Source organism: Perna viridis, chromosome 11 (genome assembly GCF_037379345.1).
Source record: "Perna viridis isolate PV_CMFRI_1.1 ecotype Kerala chromosome 11, ASM3737934v1, whole genome shotgun sequence".
NCBI classification, from domain to species: domain Eukaryota; kingdom Metazoa; phylum Mollusca; class Bivalvia; order Mytilida; family Mytilidae; genus Perna; species Perna viridis.
Genome location: NC_142455.1, coordinates 21,409,083 through 21,432,861, shown reverse-complemented (window position 1 = coordinate 21,432,861; position 23,779 = coordinate 21,409,083). Strand labels below are relative to the sequence as shown.

General features: G+C 32.1%; 1 protein-coding gene across 1 annotated transcript; it reads right to left on the bottom strand.

Moving 5' to 3' along the window:
• Positions 1-2,000: 2,000 nt before the first annotated feature.
• On the bottom strand, positions 2,001-23,333 carry LOC148603332 (F-box/LRR-repeat protein 4-like). The gene is made up of 15 exons (XM_088551926.1): positions 23,061-23,333; positions 22,215-22,305; positions 20,324-20,453; positions 18,827-18,919; positions 18,020-18,380; positions 17,434-17,504; positions 12,516-12,585; positions 11,289-11,401; positions 10,326-10,435; positions 8,783-8,912; positions 7,448-7,540; positions 5,965-6,072; positions 4,883-4,969; positions 4,359-4,463; positions 2,001-2,270 (listed from the first exon to the last, which is right to left on the bottom strand). Exons 1-15 carry the CDS (start codon positions 23,298-23,300, stop codon positions 2,141-2,143), a joined length of 1,932 nt encoding a protein of 643 aa, XP_088408052.1. The 5' UTR covers positions 23,301-23,333; the 3' UTR covers positions 2,001-2,140.
• Between the last annotated feature and the right edge of the window lie 446 nt (positions 23,334-23,779).

The window sequence follows — 23,779 nt, the reverse complement described above, 5'->3', positions numbered from 1 at the left end:
ATAATAGTAGAATTTGAATATATTTTCCTGAGACTAGAAAATCAATACATATTTAAATAGTGTATGGCTGCAATTCTGAATGAACACCTACAAAAATGATATAGGGATTGTTCATTCAGACCAGTCTGACTTGTATACATTGTATGAGGTGTAACTGAATTTTCCTCCAAATCACTATTTCAATATATATCATTAAGAGTTAAATACTAAACAAGAATATAAATGGTGAATACGTGAACAACCCCACCTATGTCTGATTTCTCACCTAACATTTGCATACCCATGTATTTCCCTTTAAATCTTTTTATGTTTGTAGCATTTTGAGCTCCTGTATCACCACAAAGCAGATAATTTTAGCAGAGTCCTAATCAGTCTGCCTAAAAACATCAAAAATAAATTTCGCAAAATGTGAACTCAGGGCTTAGGTACTTAATGCACCACTTAAGTACTTGTCCACATAAAATTCAGATACTCCTAATGGTTAATTGATTCATGGTGTAGAAAAAACCACCAAACTAATGATGCTTTTCAAGTCTACATATGCTTTACTTTCACGTAATGATAATCTTTTCTGCATTAAAATCTGCACTTTTTAGAAAATCATACATTCATCTCCAACTAGAATCAACCAAATGAAGCCAAATCAAGAACGATAACTCTTGCAAAGTGCAAATTTCATGTACAATCTATATAATTTTTATATCAAAAGTACAACAAGCTAATGAAAAAGTAAGACTGGTTATTTGATCAGTAACTTTCTCTGAACAAGAAACAAAACTGAATTTGGTGGGTTTTTGACATGCATGAATCACCTTCTGTCTGATTTTCAGAAAGACCGCTACTTAACATCTGCAAACATGGAAATGTAGACATTTTTGTCTTCATTTTTGCCTTAAAATTGCCAAAATAACCCACAACATGGTATATCAAAACAATCTTCTTTTCCTAATACAGCAGACTTGTATCACAGTAAGTTTTACTTTATCATCAGAGACCCACTTCCTATATATATAAGGTGACAGAATGTGTGGCTGTAATATAATAGGTACCATTTTCAAGCCTGCAAATTATGTGAATAGGTGGGAAAAAAACATGAACATATGATAAGTCAATAAAGTTTACATTACAAATTATACAGATAGTCAAAACCATCCTTGTCAAATATATGAATAGGGTGGGGTTACAGAATCCCAGCAGCACCCCCCCCCCATCTAAGAAGTACTAGAGTGCCCCCCCCCCCTTCTCAAAAAGAAAAAGGATGGGTCCACTGACTCGTCACTGATTTCATTTTATTTTATAATCAACTTAACTACCCAAGCATAAGGAGGGGACAGGCCCTTTCTCTTCTTAGATCCATTATGAGCTATTTCAAGGTTTTTAGGCATTTGTCATTATCAGTATTAAACCCTATTAAAACTTTATATAAAATAGCGAAGTTCAATGAAAGAAGCTTTGCAGAGATTATATATATAGTATAAATTTCCTATTCAGGATAGTAACTTTGTGGAGTAATACAAAGCAAATTCTCTGTTCACTGGTACAAACAGACATTTACTAATTCTACTTTTGGCATGTTTAAGAAAGTAGACCTAGGGTAAAGAATATAACTCTTGAAATCAGTGATATGTTTGTATCATATTCAATTTCAGCAAAATCTTTCAAGCTTTTCTCTGAAACAGTATGAAACCACTCCAAGTCACTTGGATGCTTACATGAGATTGATGCAAAATAATGAATACAAACGTTCCAATGATTCCTAGGAGCCGTACCCTAGGTCTACCTCCTTACACATCATTTGTAAAAAATCAATACTTAAAATGGCATGAACCAGAATGGAAAAAAAAATAGTTAACAAAGACATCATTTTACATTTTTTTTTACAGATAAGACCGATTTTTATCTCTTATCAATAGTTTCACTTCATTTGTTTTGCTTTTACAGCTTATGGTATGTGTTTTGCACATCATTGAAAACCGTGTGGTTAATTGTTTGCTGCTTGGCTTTTGGTGGACGACTGTCTCATTGACAATTGTACCACATCTCCTATTTTTATATAGCTACATGTACAAAATGTATTAGGTCTGTGGAAGAAATCAAAATTCACTATACTTTTATAACATGAATTATCTTCCTGTATAATCTATTGCTGGAAACTTTTCTTGATACTACAGTTTGGAAACATTTTACTCCACCGGTCAACAACCTCATGCTCAATGGAAAAACAGAAGGAAACATCAAACATGACCATCTTTGGACAGGATTCTAGTACCCTATAATACATAGAATATCATAATTTGATCAATAAGCCTATACATTTTTTGGATTTAAAGTAAGCTGATATTGCAATTTATCAGCCTGACAAAGTGGATATTTGACTGAGCCATACCCAAGGTGACTATAACAATAATGAGGGTTGATAAATTGAATTCCATGAAACACTGGCATCAATGTAAGTTTGTGAAATCAGGGTAGGATCCAGGTATTTTTTAAAAGAGGGGTCCAGAAAAAAAGGGAGGTTTCATGCTATTATTTGCTTACTCTTACTTTAATTTGCATGTAATCAACAATTTTTTCCTACAGAAGGGGAGGGGTGTTCCAACCTTCACTGATTCACTGACATTTTTTAAACAAAGTTTTTTGCAATACATTCTGAGTAACCTGCCACTTTCAATATTTTTTTTTTATCTTGACCATGAATGCATTTTTGCTAATGACTTTGGTTAGTATCACAGGTACTCACATCCTCTTATGTTAAATTTGATCAATCGACCTTGAAAAATACAATCATGTAATAATACTAATGTCTATATGTAAACACTGAAAATACAAGAGGGGCATCAGCCCTTCAACAATCAATACTGTCATTTACCCACAAGTCCATAAAATATGTTATCAGTGATCTAAGGAGCCTAATGCTTACATACTTAGTCTTGTTAACCCTAAACATTAAAAGGAAGTATAGCAGTAGTGCCTTCAAGCTATAAACATACAAATAATTTTCTACATTATCTTCTCTGTGAGCTTTACATTAAAATGTAATTTTAATACTATAATTTCACAAACTCATTTAACATGCTTCATGTAAACTTCATTGTAAAATATACATTGTGCATGAAAGTAAAATGAAAATTGTGTGAATAAATTTTTGACTGTTTGGCACATACAGTCAAACCTCGATGTGTCGCACTCGGAATTAGTCGAAATTTCGGATAACTTGAACTAATTACAAAGTCCCAGCAAAAATCCCCTTACTCCAATACAATTTTACCTCGGATGACGCGAACTCCGATGAATCGAAACCTCAGATAACTCAAGGTAATCAATCAGTCCCCTCGATAGGACTTCAAGGTTAATTAACCCTGATGTCTCAAAGTCATTTAATTAGCCGAAAAACTGATTGGTTAATTACAAACCATGATCGAAGTGTGTTTTAATAACAATTAATGTGGCTTTTAAAATTAATTTGTTGACACTCTTTATGGTTTGATTTGTTTATTTAATTAATTTAAAATTGTGAGTGTTGTTAAAAGAAACGAATTTTATTAATAACACGTTGGAATTTACTCTGACAGTGATATTGGATATTTTGATATTTTGAAAATTAAAAAAAAAAATACAGTTGAATTGTAAAGGCATCTATCTAATTAAATATCAAACAGACGATAATAAGGGTATTTCAACAACTACATTCGTTTCGCTAGTGAATTTGAAATTTTATCATAATATTGAAGAGCACATGGTTTGATGATACTCCTGATTGTGAATCAAACAAAGCAGCATGTTATGAACTATGACATTTTTGATATAGAAAAAATAAAAAGGAAATTTCACTAAAACACTCGGTGCCGTTCAGTATTTCAAACATGATATACAACATACAAAAAAATATCTTCTGATATGAAACAAATGACATAACAAAGTACCTTGTAAAGTGAAGTACATGTACATATACAAGCACAACAAATGATGTAAATACAGAAACAATCATGGACCAAACTACTAGTATTTCCAATTTATCCTCCACCTTGTATTACTCAAACATTTTTGCATGGTCCAATCGACTTCAACTTAACAAGATTCGACTGTAATTGTTTTGATTCTGTATCTAATTCAAAAATTACATGAGCAATGATTGCAACATTATCTAGCTGTTCAACCAAACCTATCTGAAAACAAGAATGTTTGCCAACTTGCCTGTTACCTAGCTGATATAGCTTTACTGTACCATTTACCTAAGAACTAATTGTTCACTGATTTGCCTTGGATTCAATTAATATAGCATGTATAGTTATTCTAACTCATTTACCTGAAAATGTTAACTTTGCTGATTTGCTAAGTACACAGTTAATCTAACTTACCTGAGACCTGTTTGTTCACTGACTTGCCTAGTTCCTAATATATCAAGCTGTTCTAAATCTGGACAATTTTCTGAGATGGCATTTAAATCAGCATCACATACAGTTCTACAAAAACAGCTTTATAAATGATTATTACTATCAACTTATTATTAGCATCAATTCTTTAAACAGATGGAGCAAAAAACAATATTTTTTGTGTGTCTTAAATCTATATATATAATAGGGGTATAAATTTTCTAGTACTGGAATTTGTCTTTGTAGAGCAAGTTGGTGGAATTGCTTAAAGGAAGGGATCAGTATGATTGTTTGTCAATGAACATTTAAAAAAAATAATGTTAATTTGGGTACAGCATGCCTTACTTAAATTATTGGTATGGCAGCTATGCAATCTTTGATCTACCCATACTATTCATATTTCTAACTTACGGCTAATAATTTTATGAGAACTTTGAAATGTATACAATTTAAAAAATAACAAAAAGGAAAACTGTGTTACCATTACCAACATATTTTGAATTCATTACCTGTTAGCTGTCAGGTATAACTTCTTAATTTTATGGCATCTGGACACTAAATAGATATAGCAGTCATTTCCTGACTTCAATTCTGGACTGAAATATAAAGTACAAAAATAATTTAAGGTAAATAATCATTTCAAACACATTCAAAAGCTCTTGTTTTTATTATAAAAAAAATAACAAGAAGTTGCATGCTTTGTTACATTAATTGTTGTGCTGCATATAACCCCACTCATACAGAAAGTTGAAAGAGGGCAGCAACTAAAATCACAAACATTGCATGCCCCATCAACATAAAGCCAAATACCAAATTTGAAACTAATCCACCCATTGGGAGTGGAGATAATTGTGACAAAAATTCAGTATAATAATATGACACTTATTCATAACTCCAAAAGCTTTGAAAAAAAAACCTGATTTTTTAAAATTTCTTCTGTCTAAGTATTTTAACTGTACAATATGTAAATGCCAATCACAAGATTTCATAGGCTGTCATAATGATGTAACTTAGTTGTCTGTATGTGTGTGTGTGTTAATTTTTCACATTACATATTAACCAAAAAATATAACAAAATAGTGATATGATAAGTTAAAGGGTTCAAAATGTCATCATATGTTTAATCGGTCTGACATAGCTTACATTTAAAAAAAAATCTCATCTTTTTCCAATGAAAACACAAAGTCATCACTACCAGTACATGTCACCTATGAAAGCAACAACACTTATTGAAAGATATTGACAGACAACAACTGTCTACATTACTGGTAATCCTTTTTTGACTCTATGAAAAAACAGCTGTTATGCTTTGTTATCAGCAACTTATCATTTTTCAATTGTTCTTCCTACCTGACATTCTCCACATGAGGCTATAGCCCCATACTAAAAAAATGGCAAATTCCAATGACAATATAACATCACATTAAGTATGATGTTGCCAATAAAAACAATAATGCAAGTTCGAACCTGGCAACATAACATCACATCTTGCCATATCAGGCTCATTCTTTTCTGTCTAGAATTTATAACTGCCATTATAATGTAAACTTAACATTTCCTCCACACTCTATACCAAAAATGTATTTCTTACCACCATCCCAAGTCAAGTTCCTCTATATTAGGACAGTTGTCAGCTATTGCCATCAGACCTGCCTCAGTGATAGTTCTAGATCTCCATAAGTCTAAACATCTCAAGTTCCTGAAAACATATGGTTAATGCCTACATCTAATATGTTCTATATCCGAGTAAGCCATATGTAGGAATGCAGTATGAGAGTATGTAGTATGTGAGTATATAGTATCTGACTATGCAGTATGGAGGTATGTATTATGTGAGTATATAGTATCTGACTATGCAGTATGAGAGTATGTAGTATGTGAGTATAGTATCTGACAATGCAGTATGAGAGTATTTATTATGCGAGTATATAGTATCTGACTATGCAGTATGGAAGTATGTATTATGTGAGTATATAGTACCTGACTATGCAGTATGGAAGTATGTATTATGTGAGAATATTGTATCTGACTATGCAGTATGGAAGTATGTATTATGTGAGTATGTATTAGGTGATTATGAAGTACAAATGTATGCAGTATGTATAATATGAGTATATGCAGCATTTGAATATAAATTATGTGAGTATGTTGTACGTGAGTATGTCATATTTGATTATGTGGTATACGAGTAAATACATGTATAATATGAGTATACAGTATCTAAGTATGAAGTATGTTAGAATGAATTATGTTAGTATGTAGTATTTTTGTGTGCAGTATGCAAGTATGTAGTATGTAAGTACATGGATGTATAATATGAGTATACAGTATTTAAGTATGAAGTATGTTAGTATATAATATGTGAGTATATATGTATATGAGTATACAGTATTTAAGTATGAAGTATATAGTATGTGAGTATATAGTATGTGAGTATATATGTATAATATGAGTATGCAAAATTTCAGTGTTTAGTATGTGAGTACACCTTATTTGAATATGAAGTATGTATGTAGTATGTGAGTACATGTATGTATAATATGAGTATGCAGCATTTCAGTATTTAGTATGTGAGTATGTATAATATGAGTATGCCTTATTTGAATATGAAGTATGTGAGTACATGTATGTATAACATGAGCATGCAGTATTTTTAAGTATGAAATATGTTATTATGTAGTTTGTGAAAATGTATAATATGAGTATGCAGTATTTTAATATGAAGTATGAGAATATGTTGTATGTGAGTACATGTATGTGTAATATGAGTATGCAGTATTCAAGTATGAAGTATGTTATTCAGTAGCATTTTACTATGTTGTATGATGTAAGTGAATATTTGTAAATCTGTTAAAATCCCTTAAAACATTATCAGTTTATTTTATGTAGTGTAGATGGCCATTTATAAATAGCCGTTCATGTCAAAATAGCATTATTTTTATCTAGATGATATTTTCTACATAGAAATTTCTCGTCTTTTCAAAAGTATCTAGGTACTTCTGATAAGCACCTAGATACTTGCTTTAACTATCTTAGATCTGTCACTGAATTAAATTAGTAGCAATTAAACTTACTTGCAATTTTTCCCCAGTTCAAAAGCAACTTCATCAAAATTATTAATTCTTCCACACGATCCTAGATTTAGTCCCATCAAATGGGGTGAAGCCCTGTGAACAAAATCAGGTATTGATTGACAACTAAAACTGAAATGTATATATGAAGAGACTATACCTGTAATCAATGGTAAGATACTAATACCATAATTAATTGGAAAGATTGAATGACCAAAATATGATCACGAGTGCCAAAGAACGCCTAGAATTATTGAGTGCACAGAACTTTTTCTGTGCACGAGTTAAATCTAACTGCTTTCACGACAACCGATTGATTATCCTATTTATTACATAGATTTCCTCCATTATTCGTTGCTATTTTCAACATAAATTTTAAATTTTGTGAACAAAGGTTTGATATTTGTGTTGTGACGTTTTGGTGGGAGAAAGCCTGAGAGTGAAATTACAGACTTTAGTTACCAGTGTGAAGTATTGAAAATTTTTACACTGGGAACAATCGGTAAATCACTGCTACCAATATAATAATTCCTGAAATCTCACTATCAAAACAACTTCTGTATTTGCCTTGAATCAGGTTTAATATTTTCACCTGTCTTAAATGAATACTTGCCTGAAGGAAAAACCACCATTTCAGTTCAGTAAATGCAGGTTTCACAGTACACGCAAATGATGAAATATTAATGTAAATACATTATTTTTAATGGTTGCTTATTTTTCCTGAATCTATCATGTTAACATATTCATGGGTACCAATTTTTGTGGTCTTGAAAAATGATTAGCATTTCATAATGTAAAAATGGGTTAAAGATAGAAATAGCCAATATTCCTTAAACAGGAAGTAGACGTCAAACAGGCTTAAAATCAGATCCCATGATATGGGACCTGTACCCAATGCTGGATACCAAATATAAAGAGGCTGTGATTAGTAATTGCTGAGAAAAGTGTTACAAAAATAATTTCTCCACTTGCCCACTGCCTACCGCACGCCCGTCCAACTAACATTCACAATACAATAACCCAATTTTCACATGTGAAATTTGACCAATAATTTGTTTTGTATGTAAATTCTTTTATGCCTATGAAGAAATAACCTCAGTTCTATCAGCATTGAGGTTTAAACAAATATCATAGTCATTCCTTATAATTCAATTTTAGTATCAAGACGTAACTACATGTAGTAGATCATCAATAAAGGTTGATGAAGTCAGTCACATAACAAGAAATTATCCATGAGATGACAGACAAAATGTTTTCTCAAATCAAAAAAGCATGTTACTTCTGAAATTAAAATGTTTAAGATATAACTACCGGTATTATAAGTTTTTTTTTCCTTACTTGATAACGTCTATAAGGTTATGTATATCCACATGCGTTCTATAGAGGTTTAATTTCTTCAGTGTCTTTAGTTTTGTTAAATGGTGTAATCCTGACCCGTCTAATCCCATACAACTCTGTAGGTCTAAATCTAAACATAATTATCACATGCTGTTATTTCAATATACAGAAACAAAAAGGAAAAGAAGATTATCTATTAAACAAATCATGGTCCTATGAAGGCAAAGAAAAAGATGCAATGTCAGATTACCTTAATTAGATACATTTATATAAATGTACAGGTATCGTTTTAAAATTTACTTTTCATTAAATTGACATCACATCAACTAGTTATGTTATTCAGCTAAATGATTGATAAAAATATTTGAAAATTAAGAAATAATTCACAGAGACTCCACTTCATCATTTTTGCAATGGGCTGGCCTTATATTACCACAGGTTTTTCACTTGGGGTAAAATAACAACATAAATGACCAGCCCATAGTAAAATAATGATAATTGGAGACTCGTGGATTTTTTTCAATCATAATAGGACTAGTTTCTACATGTTTATGAAAAGATATAGGCTAGGTGTTGCATGAAATGGCTGCTGTAGAGCAAAGTTCTACTCTGATGTCGGTAAAATATGGTTTAAACTTATCAATGTTTTTGGAAACTAGACTTTTATTTGGACATATGTTTATCAATGTTTACAACAGCTCTAGTCTTTGAATTCCTTATTATAAAAATCAATTTTTGACAGGTTTTGGTTACTTCATTGCAAATATAAGAGACAAAGTAATACAAATGTATTACAAAATGCTCCTCAGGAGGCAGCTTAATGCAACTGTAAATGTGGAACCCTTGAACAATTTTGGAAAGTATAGACACTACATTCAAGCTTAAAGTATCTATTAATTTGATCTGTAATTAAAAATTTGACAACCTGACTAAGACCAACTAAAAACAGGGTCAAAATAAAAATTTTAATATGTGGTTATGGAGTTAACAAATTAAAGAACCTTAAGAATTCCATTTCTGTTTAAATCAACCAGATTTCATTTTGGACTCTTTGGATCTATATTTTGATTGAATTACAAAACAGGGTTCAAAATCCAAATAACAATTGAACATGTATATGTACAGAATCAAATTCATTATATAAAAAAACCCAAACATTTTGTTGTTGTTGTTGAGTTACCTGGTACACATCTTTAGCTGTAGTTTTGGTTAACAGTTTCACGGTAGAGCTGCCTGACACAGCACCTGAACCAATCAGCGCTACAGTTTAACAGATGGATGACCAATTATAGATTGATTGCTGATGGATTAATAACCGATGTCCAGTGACCGAACTGATCATGTTTTGTTACGTAAAATAACGGATGGTTGATTCATGTAAATTTCCAAATTTTCATAGGAACAAATCAAATATAATTCTAGCCGCAATTTGCTTTGAATATAAAATATGAAATTCAGATTCTGTTACATGGATTAGGATAGGTACTGTACCTTGTACATGTGCGCATGACTTCTATTTTTGCAATTTTCAGGATATACATACCTGCCATTTTAGGACAACATTGTGCTATAATTCTCATGACTTCTGTGTTGACAAATTTACAGTTTGCAAGGTATAAACAAGTCAATCCACTACCACATGACTGCAGAAACCTGAAACAATGCAACACTGATGGTCTTAGTAACCAGACTATGATCTTTCAGATATCATAAGTGCTCAAGACCTCCTTGTGAAGATGGATGAGAGAAAAGGTGCATTTTGCTGGAAATGTCCAAGTCCCACATTTTCATTTCTATAATTCATTACCTTCTAGAATCCCCCTCAATCTGGTCTTAAATTAACATTCAAATAGTGAATCAAAAACATGTTTTGTATCTTAATGTTTGAAGAATAAAAAAGAAAAAAAGCAATTTTGTTATTCAAAAAAGATAATGATAGTGTTAAAATGAAGTTTAAAAGCAAATCAAACCTATGATGCCTTGATAAGTTAGATATCAAATTTTCTAAATATGCTGATGAATGCAAAATCTACCTTTTGCCCTTTATATTCCTAAAAATGTTAAAACATAAAGTATAATTTTTGGTAGACATGAACTATGAATCTTCTCCTATAATACAATGCTACGAAAAATCTTCTGCTTTGAATTCAGTCACTTATTATTTAACAGACATGTCTCACTGCTTTAAGATTTTATGAAAAAATTAACACATGAAATCATCTACGGTAAAACCTTATCCTGAATAAACTGAAAACCTGTTTGAACCAGACAAGTTTTCATTGAAGTCTTGTCACATGAGTTCCAATGTAAATTAAACCTTGGTTAATCAAATGCCTGTCTAAACTGAACACATTTCAATACTTATTATATCATTTTGTGAGGCAAATTATGGTCTCCTATAAATTATATTAAACATTGGTTAATCAAATGCCTTTCTAGACTGGAAAAAAAATCTTAGTCTAAAAGGTGTTAAGTTCTGGCAGGTTTCCCTTTATCTAATTCTTACTCTTCAAACATGATATTGTAAATGATTCCTCTGTTTCCTCCACACCATGACAGGTTCAGTGCCTGCAGATGGTGACATCTACTCTCCAAACATCTCAAGGTAAAATCATTCACCTGTAATACAAATAAAGTCATTGATACAGACATCTACTCTCCAAACATCTCTAGATAAAATCATTCACCTGTAATACAAATAAAGTCATTGGTACAGACATCTACTCTCCAAACATCTCGAGGTAAAATCATTCACCTGTAATACAAATAAATTCATTGGTACAGTAAGATCTACCTGTTATATATGTTAATACATATGTAATTTCATAATCTGTCATATTGATTGAGGTGGTCGTATTGGTTACGAGGCATCACCGAAACCTATAACAGGGTCAATATGAAATTACATATCATATGACAATCTTATTAACCAACTCAACTAGATGATTTGTAGAACAGTTGTCTTCCTGTTCTACCAAGAACATGTAGCTTTATTTGCACTATTCAGTCTTAAATATCCTTTTTGTATAAAATTGAAGACTTTTTGTTGTTTCTGCAGATTTGAGTTCTGGTGATAAAAGTTCATTAAATCCAACTCTAACTCAAAATGGTGATGTCAAATGACTGGTATTTATAATGCCGTATTGGCCCTGGTTTGATCCATATTGGCCCCGTATAGATGCCCAGTTTGAATTCATATCAATTGGTCTGTCTTTGACATATTTTAACATATTTTGGGTAGTTGGTTAATAAGTGAAGTTAAATCATAATTTTTTGCCCCTCTCCATTATCAGCTCATTCACATAACAGGTAACATTTTTTTATTAAAGGTTGTGACAGGGGCATACCTGTTAACCTTTGGAACAGTTCATGTTGGAGATTTCTATGTAAAAGCAAATTGCTGATGTTAAAATTCAATTATTTAGTATTTTTCACAGTAATTTTAACCAAAAACCTCCCACAAATCTTACTTTTTTATCTGGGAGATTTATAATTTTTTCATTGATTTTGTGGGAGGGTTAACAGGTATACAGGAGTAATCATTATTAACAAATTCTTTTTGACATATTATAGGATTAAACAGCTATTTTTGGTCGTTCATGCATGTATGAATGGATCTCGGAGCTCCCAATCTCAATAAAGCAAAAGGCCATTCATGCATTATTTGGGAGTGGAGAGCTCTGTTTGTACATGCATGAACAACCGAAAATAGTTGTATATAACAAGTACTCACCTGTGTCCAGTGGGGCTGTAGATTGAGCTCTGTGTATTGTAAGCTATCATAACAATGTTTCTTTAATAGCCTACAAAATAAAAAAACAAGAGGCTCCCAGGAGCCTAAAGTGCCCACCTGGTTGAATTTTGCCTTTCAAAGGAAATAAATTTAACAAGAAGTTGTCCAACAATTTTGACTCCAGAAGTCTTTGGTAGGGCTTATAAGGATCATTTCAACAACTGAAAGTTTCTTTTAATCTATCATAGTTTTCAAGATATTGACTGAAAACTGTTTAAAAAAAGTCATTTTTCTCCTTTCAAGGGCAATAACTCTTACAAGGAGTCATCTGACAACTTTTATCCCTGACGACTTTTGTAGTCCTAAGAATAATGATCATTTCAGCTATTGAAAGAATTTGGCTAAACCTAACGGTTTTGGAGATATTTGCAAAAAACTACTGTCTGACCACTATGTTCTATTTTTAGTAGCATGTTTTTTGATGGATCAAAAATCCCCACATCAGTTCTATGCAGGATACCCCAAGGAACATTCATATCAAGTTTGGTTTCAATTGGTTTAGTAGTATCAGAGGAGAAGGTTTTTAAAAGAAATAACATTAAAAAAAGCAAAAATCGTTGAAAAAGGGCAATAACTCCAACATGGCTTAATGGATTAAAACCAAAATTTTGACCAAAGATCGATCTCATCATGCTAAACACTTCTACCTGTGTCAGGATTTAGCTAAACCTAATGGCTTTGGAGATATATGTGAAAAACTACTGTCTGACACCTATGTTCTATTTTTAGTAAGCAGCCATGTTTTTCGATGAATCAAAAGTCCCCACATCAGTTCTATGCAGGATACCCCAAGAAATATTTTTACCAAGTTTGGTTCTAATCAGTCAAGTAGTTTCAGAGGAGAGAGTTTTGTATAATTGTTAATGATAATGACAACGACGACAGACGCCAAGTGACGGCAATAGCTCACATGGCCTTTGGCCTGGTGAGCTTAAAAGTGCTTGGTGTTATTTTCTCTATATTTAGGTTACAGACCACCAATTCAACCAATGAGCATTTGGAACGTACGCAAAAATAGTCCTACGCAGAAATTACCCCTGTTCCTCATAGTGCTGTGAAAAAAGTTCTTATCTTATTTAAAAAATTTAAACAGTTTCTGACAGGAAAAACATTTCTGTACATTTTATAGGTGCATTTTGCTTCTTGTGATGTGAAGCCTAATCTCCACAATGATTTTTAAATATACCCCTATCTTGTGAAAACACTGGGATTTCCCATGCTATTTATAGACCCTTCACTTCCGGTGACCAGTACTTCACTGCAAGTCTGCTAACCCCACATGCCATTCTGAGGATTGTGAGCTGACATATGTAGAATCATGCTGATATATAGTCCTCTGCAGGTTAAAGTTAAGGTAAAGTCCAGAGAAGCCATTGAATATTGTGAAATTAGCATAGAAGCCTATGGGAAGTGGAATTAGTGGTTTTTAGCCTTAAGCTGAAGCCATGGCAAAATGAAAAGTTTCTTGAAATAGCTTTAAACTACTTGAAGATCTTGTTAACTTTGCCATGAGAGGAATACACTACAAAAATCCTTCAAAATATGCATTTTTTTAAGTTATAGGTCCAAATTATGGAAAATTGGTCTTTTTGCCTGATTTTTATGTCCTATCTTGTAAAAAGTGTAGAAAATTTAGTAAAAATATCAAATATTAAACTTTGAGGGCTATATTTACCTAAATATGGTGGTAATAAGCACTTGAAATCAAGTTTTGTGTAGATTTGAGCAAAAATTAGGTTAGAAATGAGGAAAAACTCACTTTCATTACTGCGGTTAAGGCCATATAAGCATTCCCCTATGGCAACATGAAAAATCCATTATTGAGCACTTTTTTTGCTTTAGGTGCCCTTTACTGGTCATGTTGTAATGTAAAAACACTGTATTTACAAATTTAAAGCCAAATATATCACCTTTTGTGAAAATTTAAAGATTTAGGATTTTTGACATGTGATCAAGAAAAAGGGGGAGGCATGTCAGAAATAAATTTTTAAAAATAGACCAATTTCTCAGAAAATGATTACTGTTAAAACTATTTCTTCATTAATATTGTTAAAAAACAAGTTGTGATTGATATTTTTTATTTGAAAAGTCAGAAAAAGTTCTTTGCAAATATTTAATGCATTTGAGTATGGTAAAATATTGTCACTTTTTTGCTCGCACAAGTTGGTTACCCTATATTTAAAAATCAAATATTTAAAAAAGTGCTTGTCACATTTCACTGAAACTTTGCAAATGCATTCAGTATGTGTGTAGAAAGATACCTGTATAGTGATTTATTTTTTCTAAGACAAAAAGTGACTCTTTAGGTTACAGACCACCAATTCAACCAATGAGCATTTGGAACGTACGCAAAAATAGTCCTACGCAGAAATTACCCCTGTTCCTCATAGTGCTGTGAAAAAAGTTCTCATCTTATTTAAAAAATTTAAACAGTTTCTGACAGGAAAAACATTTCTGTACATTTTATAGGTGCATTTTGCTTCTTGTGATGTGAAGCCTAATCTCCACAATGATTTTTAAATATACCCCTATCTTGTGAAAACACTGGGATTTCCCATGCTATTTATAGACCCTTCACTTCCGGTGACCAGTACTTCACTGCAAGTCTGCTAACCCCACATGCCATTCTGAGGATTGTGAGCTGACATATGTAGAATCATGCTGATATATAGTCCTCTGCAGGTTAAAGTTAAGGTAAAGTCCAGAGAAGCCATTGAATATTGTGAAATTAGCATAGAAGCCTATGGGAAGTGGAATTAGTGGTTTTTAGCCTTAACATTTAAGTTTGTGTTGGACACTTTAAAAATTGCTCATTATTTTCAGGTCAATAGTAGAAATTAAAAATCCCCATGTACAATAAATAATTAAATATGTCAATTTCCATTTTACTTTCCAAGAAGGAAAATGCTAGTATTACTGATAAATGGGAACCAATGAAATGAATCTAATGCATCACATTTTAACATATACATAATAGGGGGAACTTTTTGTATATTCTTGAGATTCAAGGAATTGTAAAAATTAAAGCTTGCCAAATTCAAGTCCAGATATTTCACAATAATCATTGTATCTATGGATGAAAAAATGAAAAGCCACTAAAATTACATTTGTAACTCCTATCCATAGAGCAATTTTGCACCCATGAAAATTACCTGCTATACAGTGTATAAATATTGAACTAATATCTTAAAAGGATAAAAAGTAGATAATAATAATTTGGGGTCAAATACCTAGTAGTATTATACAGACAGCAGGGATTTTTCTAATATTCTGTTTTATTAGAAAATTCAATAATTTGCAAGTAGGACGTTCCTTGGTCATGTTCAGCCATTTTTTGTCCGATTTTCAGACTCTTCTGGTTTTATACACTTCAAAGCATTAAAATTTTTTGCCCAGTTCCCCCCACTTTTCTTTTTATAATTTCAATAAGGAGGGCCCCGTGCAGGTCCAGGTGTTAAAAGAATAGGCCTGCAGCAGCGCTAAGCTTGTCGTTTAAGGCGACTAAATAGTGCTCAGAAACCTAGCCGGGGGCTAGACGCTCTGCCCACAGAGCAACTGGGATGTGTGCCCCAGGTGGTGGAATGGGGTACCCCTGGCGTGTTACATGCTGGGGTTGTCAGGCTATAATACGGAAAACCTGACCGCAAACCATAGTGGTGCACCGTGTTGGGAAAAATGCCACGTTCCTCGCACGTTAAAGAACCCTGCTGTGGTATTCGATAGGAGTAGGAACCTTTGCGCTCCGCCACAGGAGGCTAAATTGCCCGACCTTACCCATCCCCCTTTTCCAGTGGCAATCAAATTTGTCGACCCTATTGTCCTTGTGACCCATCCTTTTTTTTTTCATTTCATGTTCATTTTATCATCCATTTCATGTTCATTGTCTGAATATAGCTGAAATATTGCTGCTCGGACGTTAAACCCCAACAAACAATCAATAAGGAGGTAGACCTAGGGTAAGGGACACAACTCTTACAAATCATTTGGAATGTTTGTATTTAGCATTTTACTTCAATCTCATGTAAACATCAAAGTAACTTGGAAGGATTTCATTCTGTTTCAAACCAAAGCTTGAATGCTTTGGTGAAATGGAAAATGATGCCAACATACCACTGATTTCAAGAGTTATGTCGCTTACCCTATGTCTACTTCCTTAAACAGAACTTAAAATGTTATTCAGAAAGTTTTTATGGAATCCTTGTTATATCTTCAGTGTTTTTGATAGATAAATCCTATGAAGACAAAATCTATGGAAAATCCACAGAAATCCTTTTCCCGCCAAAATCTCAAATATCATACCTCAAAAACAACCACACTGACCCATGTTTTTTTTTCTTCTTATATTGTTCTACTTTATAACTATTTGAAATTCTTGTTATTCTTAAATAAAGCAGTCAGCATCCTTCGACCGTAGACCTTTTTTTGACAAAATGAAAGAAAAAGATAAACCTATTGTCGTATCAACCATAATTTTATATTTACTTCGTCTTTTTTAAAACTTGGAGCTATTTCTACCATTACTTGGTTCAGTCATCATGGTAATAGGTGGATTAAGGTTTTGAAAAACAGAATTTGAATTCATATTGAAGTTAAAGGCTGTATTAATTAATGAAATTGATAGCTACAACTTGTTGAACTTAAAATGAAAAAAAGAAATCCCTACCTCTGACCCAGTTTTTCTCTAAGAGGTGACCAGAACCACACATATTTTTTATTTGATCTTATGAATTTTTGTATAATTAACTGAAGCTTCTTGAACAATTTGAGCTGATTTGGATAGTTTTGAAGATACCTTTTGAAGCATATTGTTGAACTACTCTTACAAACACTTTTAAAACACTATAATTTTTTACAGTACCTGCAAGTTCTGCTGGCTATACACAATGCTGGAATATCTAGGTAACTTAATATCAACTGTATAACTTCATCCTATAAAATAGAGCGCACTGAAATGAGCTTGATTTAGTGGTGAAATAATTACCATTAAATCATGTGTCAACTTTCAATATTATAAGCTTATAATACAGCTATTTAACTGCAAGGATAAGGAAAAGACAGAGGCATTGTCTAATATGAAAATAGGAGATGTGGTATGATTACCAAAGAGACAATTATCCACCAAAAGCCACATGGTTTCCAATGATGGGCAAAACCCATACCATAAAGCAAGCTGTAAAAGGTGCCAAAATAAATGAAGTAAAACTATTCATTAAAGACAAAAATGGACCTAATCAAAATAACAATGAATATAAAACATTTTATCTGAACTAGCTGCAAAACAAGTAGAAAGCCAGCAGATATTTGCCAGCAGAAATTTGCCAGCAGATATTTGCCAGCAGAAATTTGCCAGCAGAAATTTGCCCAAATAATTACTTTGCATTTTCCATCAATGACAATTTTTACATCACAGTGTCCAAGTAAACCACACATTTTATAATGCTTACTGGTAAATTGTCAAAGTAACCATTGCACAATTCTTCATGACTAGCCGAATCTTCAGTTTGAGGTAGGGTTAAGTCGCCTTCATTTCCTCTATTTGCCTCCTCTTTTGATTCCATATAATCTGTCTTTTCACCTAAGTTTTCCTCTAAACTAGGTGAAGATGATAAGGAGAGGCCATTTATATGTCTCATAGTTTGTGAAACTATTTCATCTGCATCTGCACAGTCTTTTACTTCAAAGCATTGAGCTTGCTGTAGAATGGCTGACATGTCTGAGCAGGGGTTTAAAGTTCCGTACATACAGACACAGTCTAGTTCCGTATAATAATGACAGAGTTCAGAGCATACCTCTAATCTGATTAAACTAAAAAAATAGACAGTGAAACCCGTTTAAAATGAACCCTGGATAATTGGAAAACTTGTCTGAACCAGTCACATTTTTAAGTCGTGTTACATCAATTAAGTATATTTTGAACATTGGTAAATCATACACCTGTCTAAACAAAACCTGTTTTAAAATCCAAGCAGTATTTGTTTTAGACATGTTTTACTGTACAAACAAAATAAATTCAAAGATTTTTATTTCAGATATTATCTAGTGCTCTCATTTTTTTTGCATTATCAAGGATACATTTGTTAAAATCATGCTAAAAATCTAACATTTGAAGTTACAACCATACCTCAATACTTATAAAAAAAATGATAAACTTGTTAAAATTTTTCAAAATTTATGATTTCAAAAATCATCTACCCAGAAATGAGTTGGAAGGCACTGTCAAAAAGGAAGAGGCCTCATATGTATGCATGTACCTTGTTTTGAACAGAGGTTCCCGAAGAGGTGGTGAAAATATTCTGGATTTGTCTGGGCACTTCTCAGGAACACCTTCCCATAATGTCTGCCATCTGAAAAAGAAATATTTACAATATATGCATCAAATTATTAAAAAAGAGTATTGTGCAAGTCTGCTATTTTCAACTGAAGTTAGAAATATACATACCTGTATGTTCATTCATACAATTGTAATTTCAATGGAACTAGCATATGTCTTTCTCATACACTACAGCCTCTGAAGTGAAAGTTCTTCCAGCTGTGTAGATATCATGTAAATGTAGTAGCTATCGTAAATAAACATCACAGCTACTTACACTGACAAATGATGAGCTGATTGAAGGCACTAAGCGTCATTTTTTGCTTTAATCAATTCATTTTTTGACATAACATATCCAGAACAAGATTTTTAAAGATATGTGACATCCATGATCCTTATTAATTTACAATAATGTAATTGACAACCCTGTCACATTGATGGTTAGATGCTACCATTTGCATGGTTAAATTCACTGAACGAAGATCACTTGGAAGTTCAACAATAAATACATTTAAGATTTGATGTGATTGAAATCATAAGGTTTAAACACTATTTTTCCATAATTATAAAATGCATTAAAATCAAAGCTGAAATAGTTCTTTGTTTTGTCAGTTGGATAAAAATTAAATAAAATACTCTGCTGAGTGCAGCTAGATATGCCTGCAAAGGCCAAACCATGAACAGATGAGGCAAATATGGACACAAAATTCAAGATTGATACAGCTGTGAATTCGATTGAGACTATAAATACAAAAATAAAAAATCAAGCTTACATTTAAAAAAAAATAAAATTCAAAAATTTTTCATGAAAATTGCTTGAATTTTGAAGTTATTGTACAATTATGGGAAATTCTCTTTTCTAAAGAACAAAGTCCAAAAACTACAAACTGCAACAGCAGAAATTCATAAGAAATAAGAAGGAACTAACATCTATAGTAATAAACTATTTTCCATAATCTCATGAAAATAGGTACATCCACTACTGAGTTATAGTTTGAAAACTGACAATCACCTCCTTTTTTTATGAACAAAGACCTATATACATGTACCACTGAATCATAAAATCAGAAATTTACAGAAATTGTAAGGGAGCTTACTTTCATATAAATAAACAATTCACCAAAGTTTCATTTTTTTTACAAATAAAGTCCCATAATTCAAAACAAAAAAGTGGAAATTTTCGAAATTTGAAAGGAGTATATATCAATAGAAAGAAACAATTCACCAAAGTTCACTAAAATTTGTGGCATTATTTTTTAGTTAATGTGGAAAGTGTGAATGGTGGATCAACTGTCATACTAGTATTCATGTACCATAATACAAAATGTATGTCCTGTCTTTATAACGAGACCGTCATATAAAAACAGGATAGTAGTTGTAAAGGAAGTTGTCCTTAGAATTCAAACTAGCAAAACATTTCTTATTATACTATACAGACCTAACTCTGCCACTGTCCACATCAGTTCCTGATCCTGTGTCACAAGCCAGAACTCGTACAATAGCCCCAGGGTTGTATGTCTCCCATACCTCTATTTTACATGGATATACTTCCAACTCAAAATTTAGTTCTATATTAAAATAAAATACTGATAAGGATATTTTATGAAAGCAAACTTTGTAATTTCAATGATTATTTTGATTTTCTGGAAGACATTATGGCATTAACTGAGTGTTTGGACAAAAGCAAAAAAACTAATCACACTTTGTCCCCTGATATTTCAAGCAGAGTAACCCCAGTGTCTTCCGGTCTATTTGAATGGTCCCTTACATCCAGGTAAACAATATGATTGGCTACAACTCAAAATGTCCATGACAATATTGAATCAATAATTATGCCTCTGTGCCATTTAATATATGCACAATAAATAATTTACTTATGAGCAGAAATTGACCGACCTCTGCATATTGTATGTGCCTTAATGCAAGAGGGATTTTTACCTTCTATAATTAGAGAAGATTTGTGCAAAGTTGAATACAATTCTTTCAATAATAATATTCTTATAATTTTTAAGATATCAGCTGAAAACTGATGAAACATATTTTTTTGCCTTTCAAGGGCTACAACTCTAAAATTGCTTAACAGATTTACACGAAAAATAGACCATTAATAGATCTCACCATGTTAAATGCTTTTATTCATTTCAGAATTTAAAGACCATGACTAACGGATACCAAGTGATGGCAATAGCTCACATGGCCCCATGGGATAATAAACACAAATGAACATGCATGTGAACAGTGCAACAGGGAGGTAAACCATAAAATTTTAATAACGTTGAAGTAAAGGTGAAATCTGTACCAAATAAATAAAATGGAAAAATAAAATAAAATAAAAATGTCTACCACCCTTTTTTTTTAAGTATGCCAATGTAAACAGACATTTATTTTTCTATGGTTTAATTGGGATTGTGCTAAACTCAAACTAATTTATGAAAATATGATATGATTGTATATAACAGAACTGAATACAAAGTTTGACAAAATTCGTTATATATGTTTTATCATTTAATTTTAATTTCTTGTATTGATATGTTAAAGCTACATTAGCTGTCATTTTTGTAAAAATTTTTGTGGTTGAAATATGCCTTAATTCTACTAAATTGACTTTTCCTATATAATTTCATTCAATATCCACAAATAAAATATGTTAAATACATGAAATAGGTGTCTATATATATTTATTGTCTTGCAGAACAAAAAATCGACCTAGATAAATCTGTATGCATGTGACTTCTGGTGACCTTAATCCACGCATGTGCTGTAAGAGTCGCTTTTTTAAAAACAAATCTGATTGCAAAGCGAAAGTGGTTACCTGCTTACCTGTGTATCCGTTATTGTTCTTTTTTTTTTACCATGGTTAAAGTGTTTTTAACCCGGGTTAATGTACTGTCTGCAATCTTCGGAAGTAATGGCAAAAAATGATTAGATCTGAGCTATCGATCTTCTTTGCTTCAATTGCATTACTACAAACTTATTTCATTTTATCAGCAAAATTCAGTAGAATCAAAACTGAACAAATTTGGCAGCTAATGCAACTTTAATATTCATATTTAGTCTTGTCAATTAATTAAAGTATAGTTTAAGGCACCTCCGCTCCAGTTTTTCAATATGGTTATTGTTAGAACTGTCATTTCTTGTATGTTTGGATTTGTGTATTGTGTCATAACCATTTATTGTAAATGTGTTTGAACGAACAAATATTTGTATTTATTTTGAATTTTGTAATAATTAGACAAGATATTCCAACATCAACTCAGGCTATGATATTGAGTGTAGCATGGATTTGAAGTAGATAAGTATATGCAATCAATCAGTGGTTTTGAAATTACCAACATAATCTTCACTGACAAAACTGGAAGGAGTCCTTTTAAATCTTCTTGGTGCTGATGGTACATACTTCCACCATGGCCCATAGGTCCTCTGAAATAGATGCATGACATACATGTATATGTATTATAATGTACAGAATATACTTTACATAGCTATGACAGATACATGTAAAGGTACTCACGTATACCCTGGTACCATCTATTGCTAAATGTCATACTGGTCCTCTGAAATTATGCATTATTGATAATAGATAATACATTAATTTATATAGATACATGACAGATACATGTATACTCTTACTCAGTACAAGATTAATCAATGCTATCAATATTTATTTATATTTAATTTTCAACATATGTACTGTCAATATGGTCAATACTGTAGAGTCACATTCATGTAGATTTTAAGTTTTAAACACAAAGTTTAAAACTACGTACATAACTTAACTTGTATGTGAATGTAAATTCACTGATGTTCCAGTTGGAGGTGTAGATATTAGATGAATAATGATAATGTTTACTTTTCTTTAAATTGTTAACCCTTCCTCTACAATACTAATACATACTGGTCAGAGAGTAGATCTCACTGTTTTCAAGACAGAAGTAGTTCGCGCCAATCCGCTCACCAAAATATTATTCCTCAATGAAAATAGTTGCATAGTAGCTCATTTTTTAGTGTAAAATATCAGATGATTTCTCATAATTTTTGGGAATGAACTTCAACTTGTTTAATATGAGTGGACAAAACATTGGTTTGCAAGAATCACTTGTTGGCGAGAACTACTCATTGACCAGTATATTCTTCACTCCATGTTCAAGAAAATCTGAAATTTTCAAATATCTTACAAATACACAAGCTTGAGTAAAATCGCCGTAAGATGGGAATATGTTGCTTCTTCCGGCTAAGTTGCTCGCTGTGTATGAAATACTTGTCTCACTGCCGTATTGGGAACTAAAATCAGTAACTTCTTTTGAAAATCTAGCAACTAATACAGGCCTCTGCGCCTTTATGTCACTTGATTTCGTGTTTGTATTATCTTTGATACCATTGGATTCGGCAGGGGATTCGGTTACTGTTTCAGCCATTTTCAGCACTTTGTAAACATGAAAGTGAAAGTAGCGGACATGTACGAAGTATTATAGAATTATTCCGGAAATTCCCGATCGATACTCAAGTCGCCCCCTCAAGGAATCGTCACGTGTATAATAATCTGAAGTTCAAAATCGTTTCAGTTATCTAAAACATCATTTTCAATATTGAAATGCACCAAATTGTAGTTGTATTGAAAATACACGTATTTTCATTCTAAAGAAAATATAATAGATTAAAAAGTCTTATAACAGAGAATGGTTCGAAAAATAGTTCTAATAGATACACATGTAAGTAACTATATAGTAAAATGTTAAATTAAATTCATACTTCAGTGACTAGGTCTATTTGATCTGGATAGTTCTAGGGGATATTATATTTTTGATATTCTTACTCACTGTCACATCCGAATATTTATTGCTTCGTTACATTCTCTTTGTTGTAATAATACTATAAATTTCTATGGGGCGGGGGT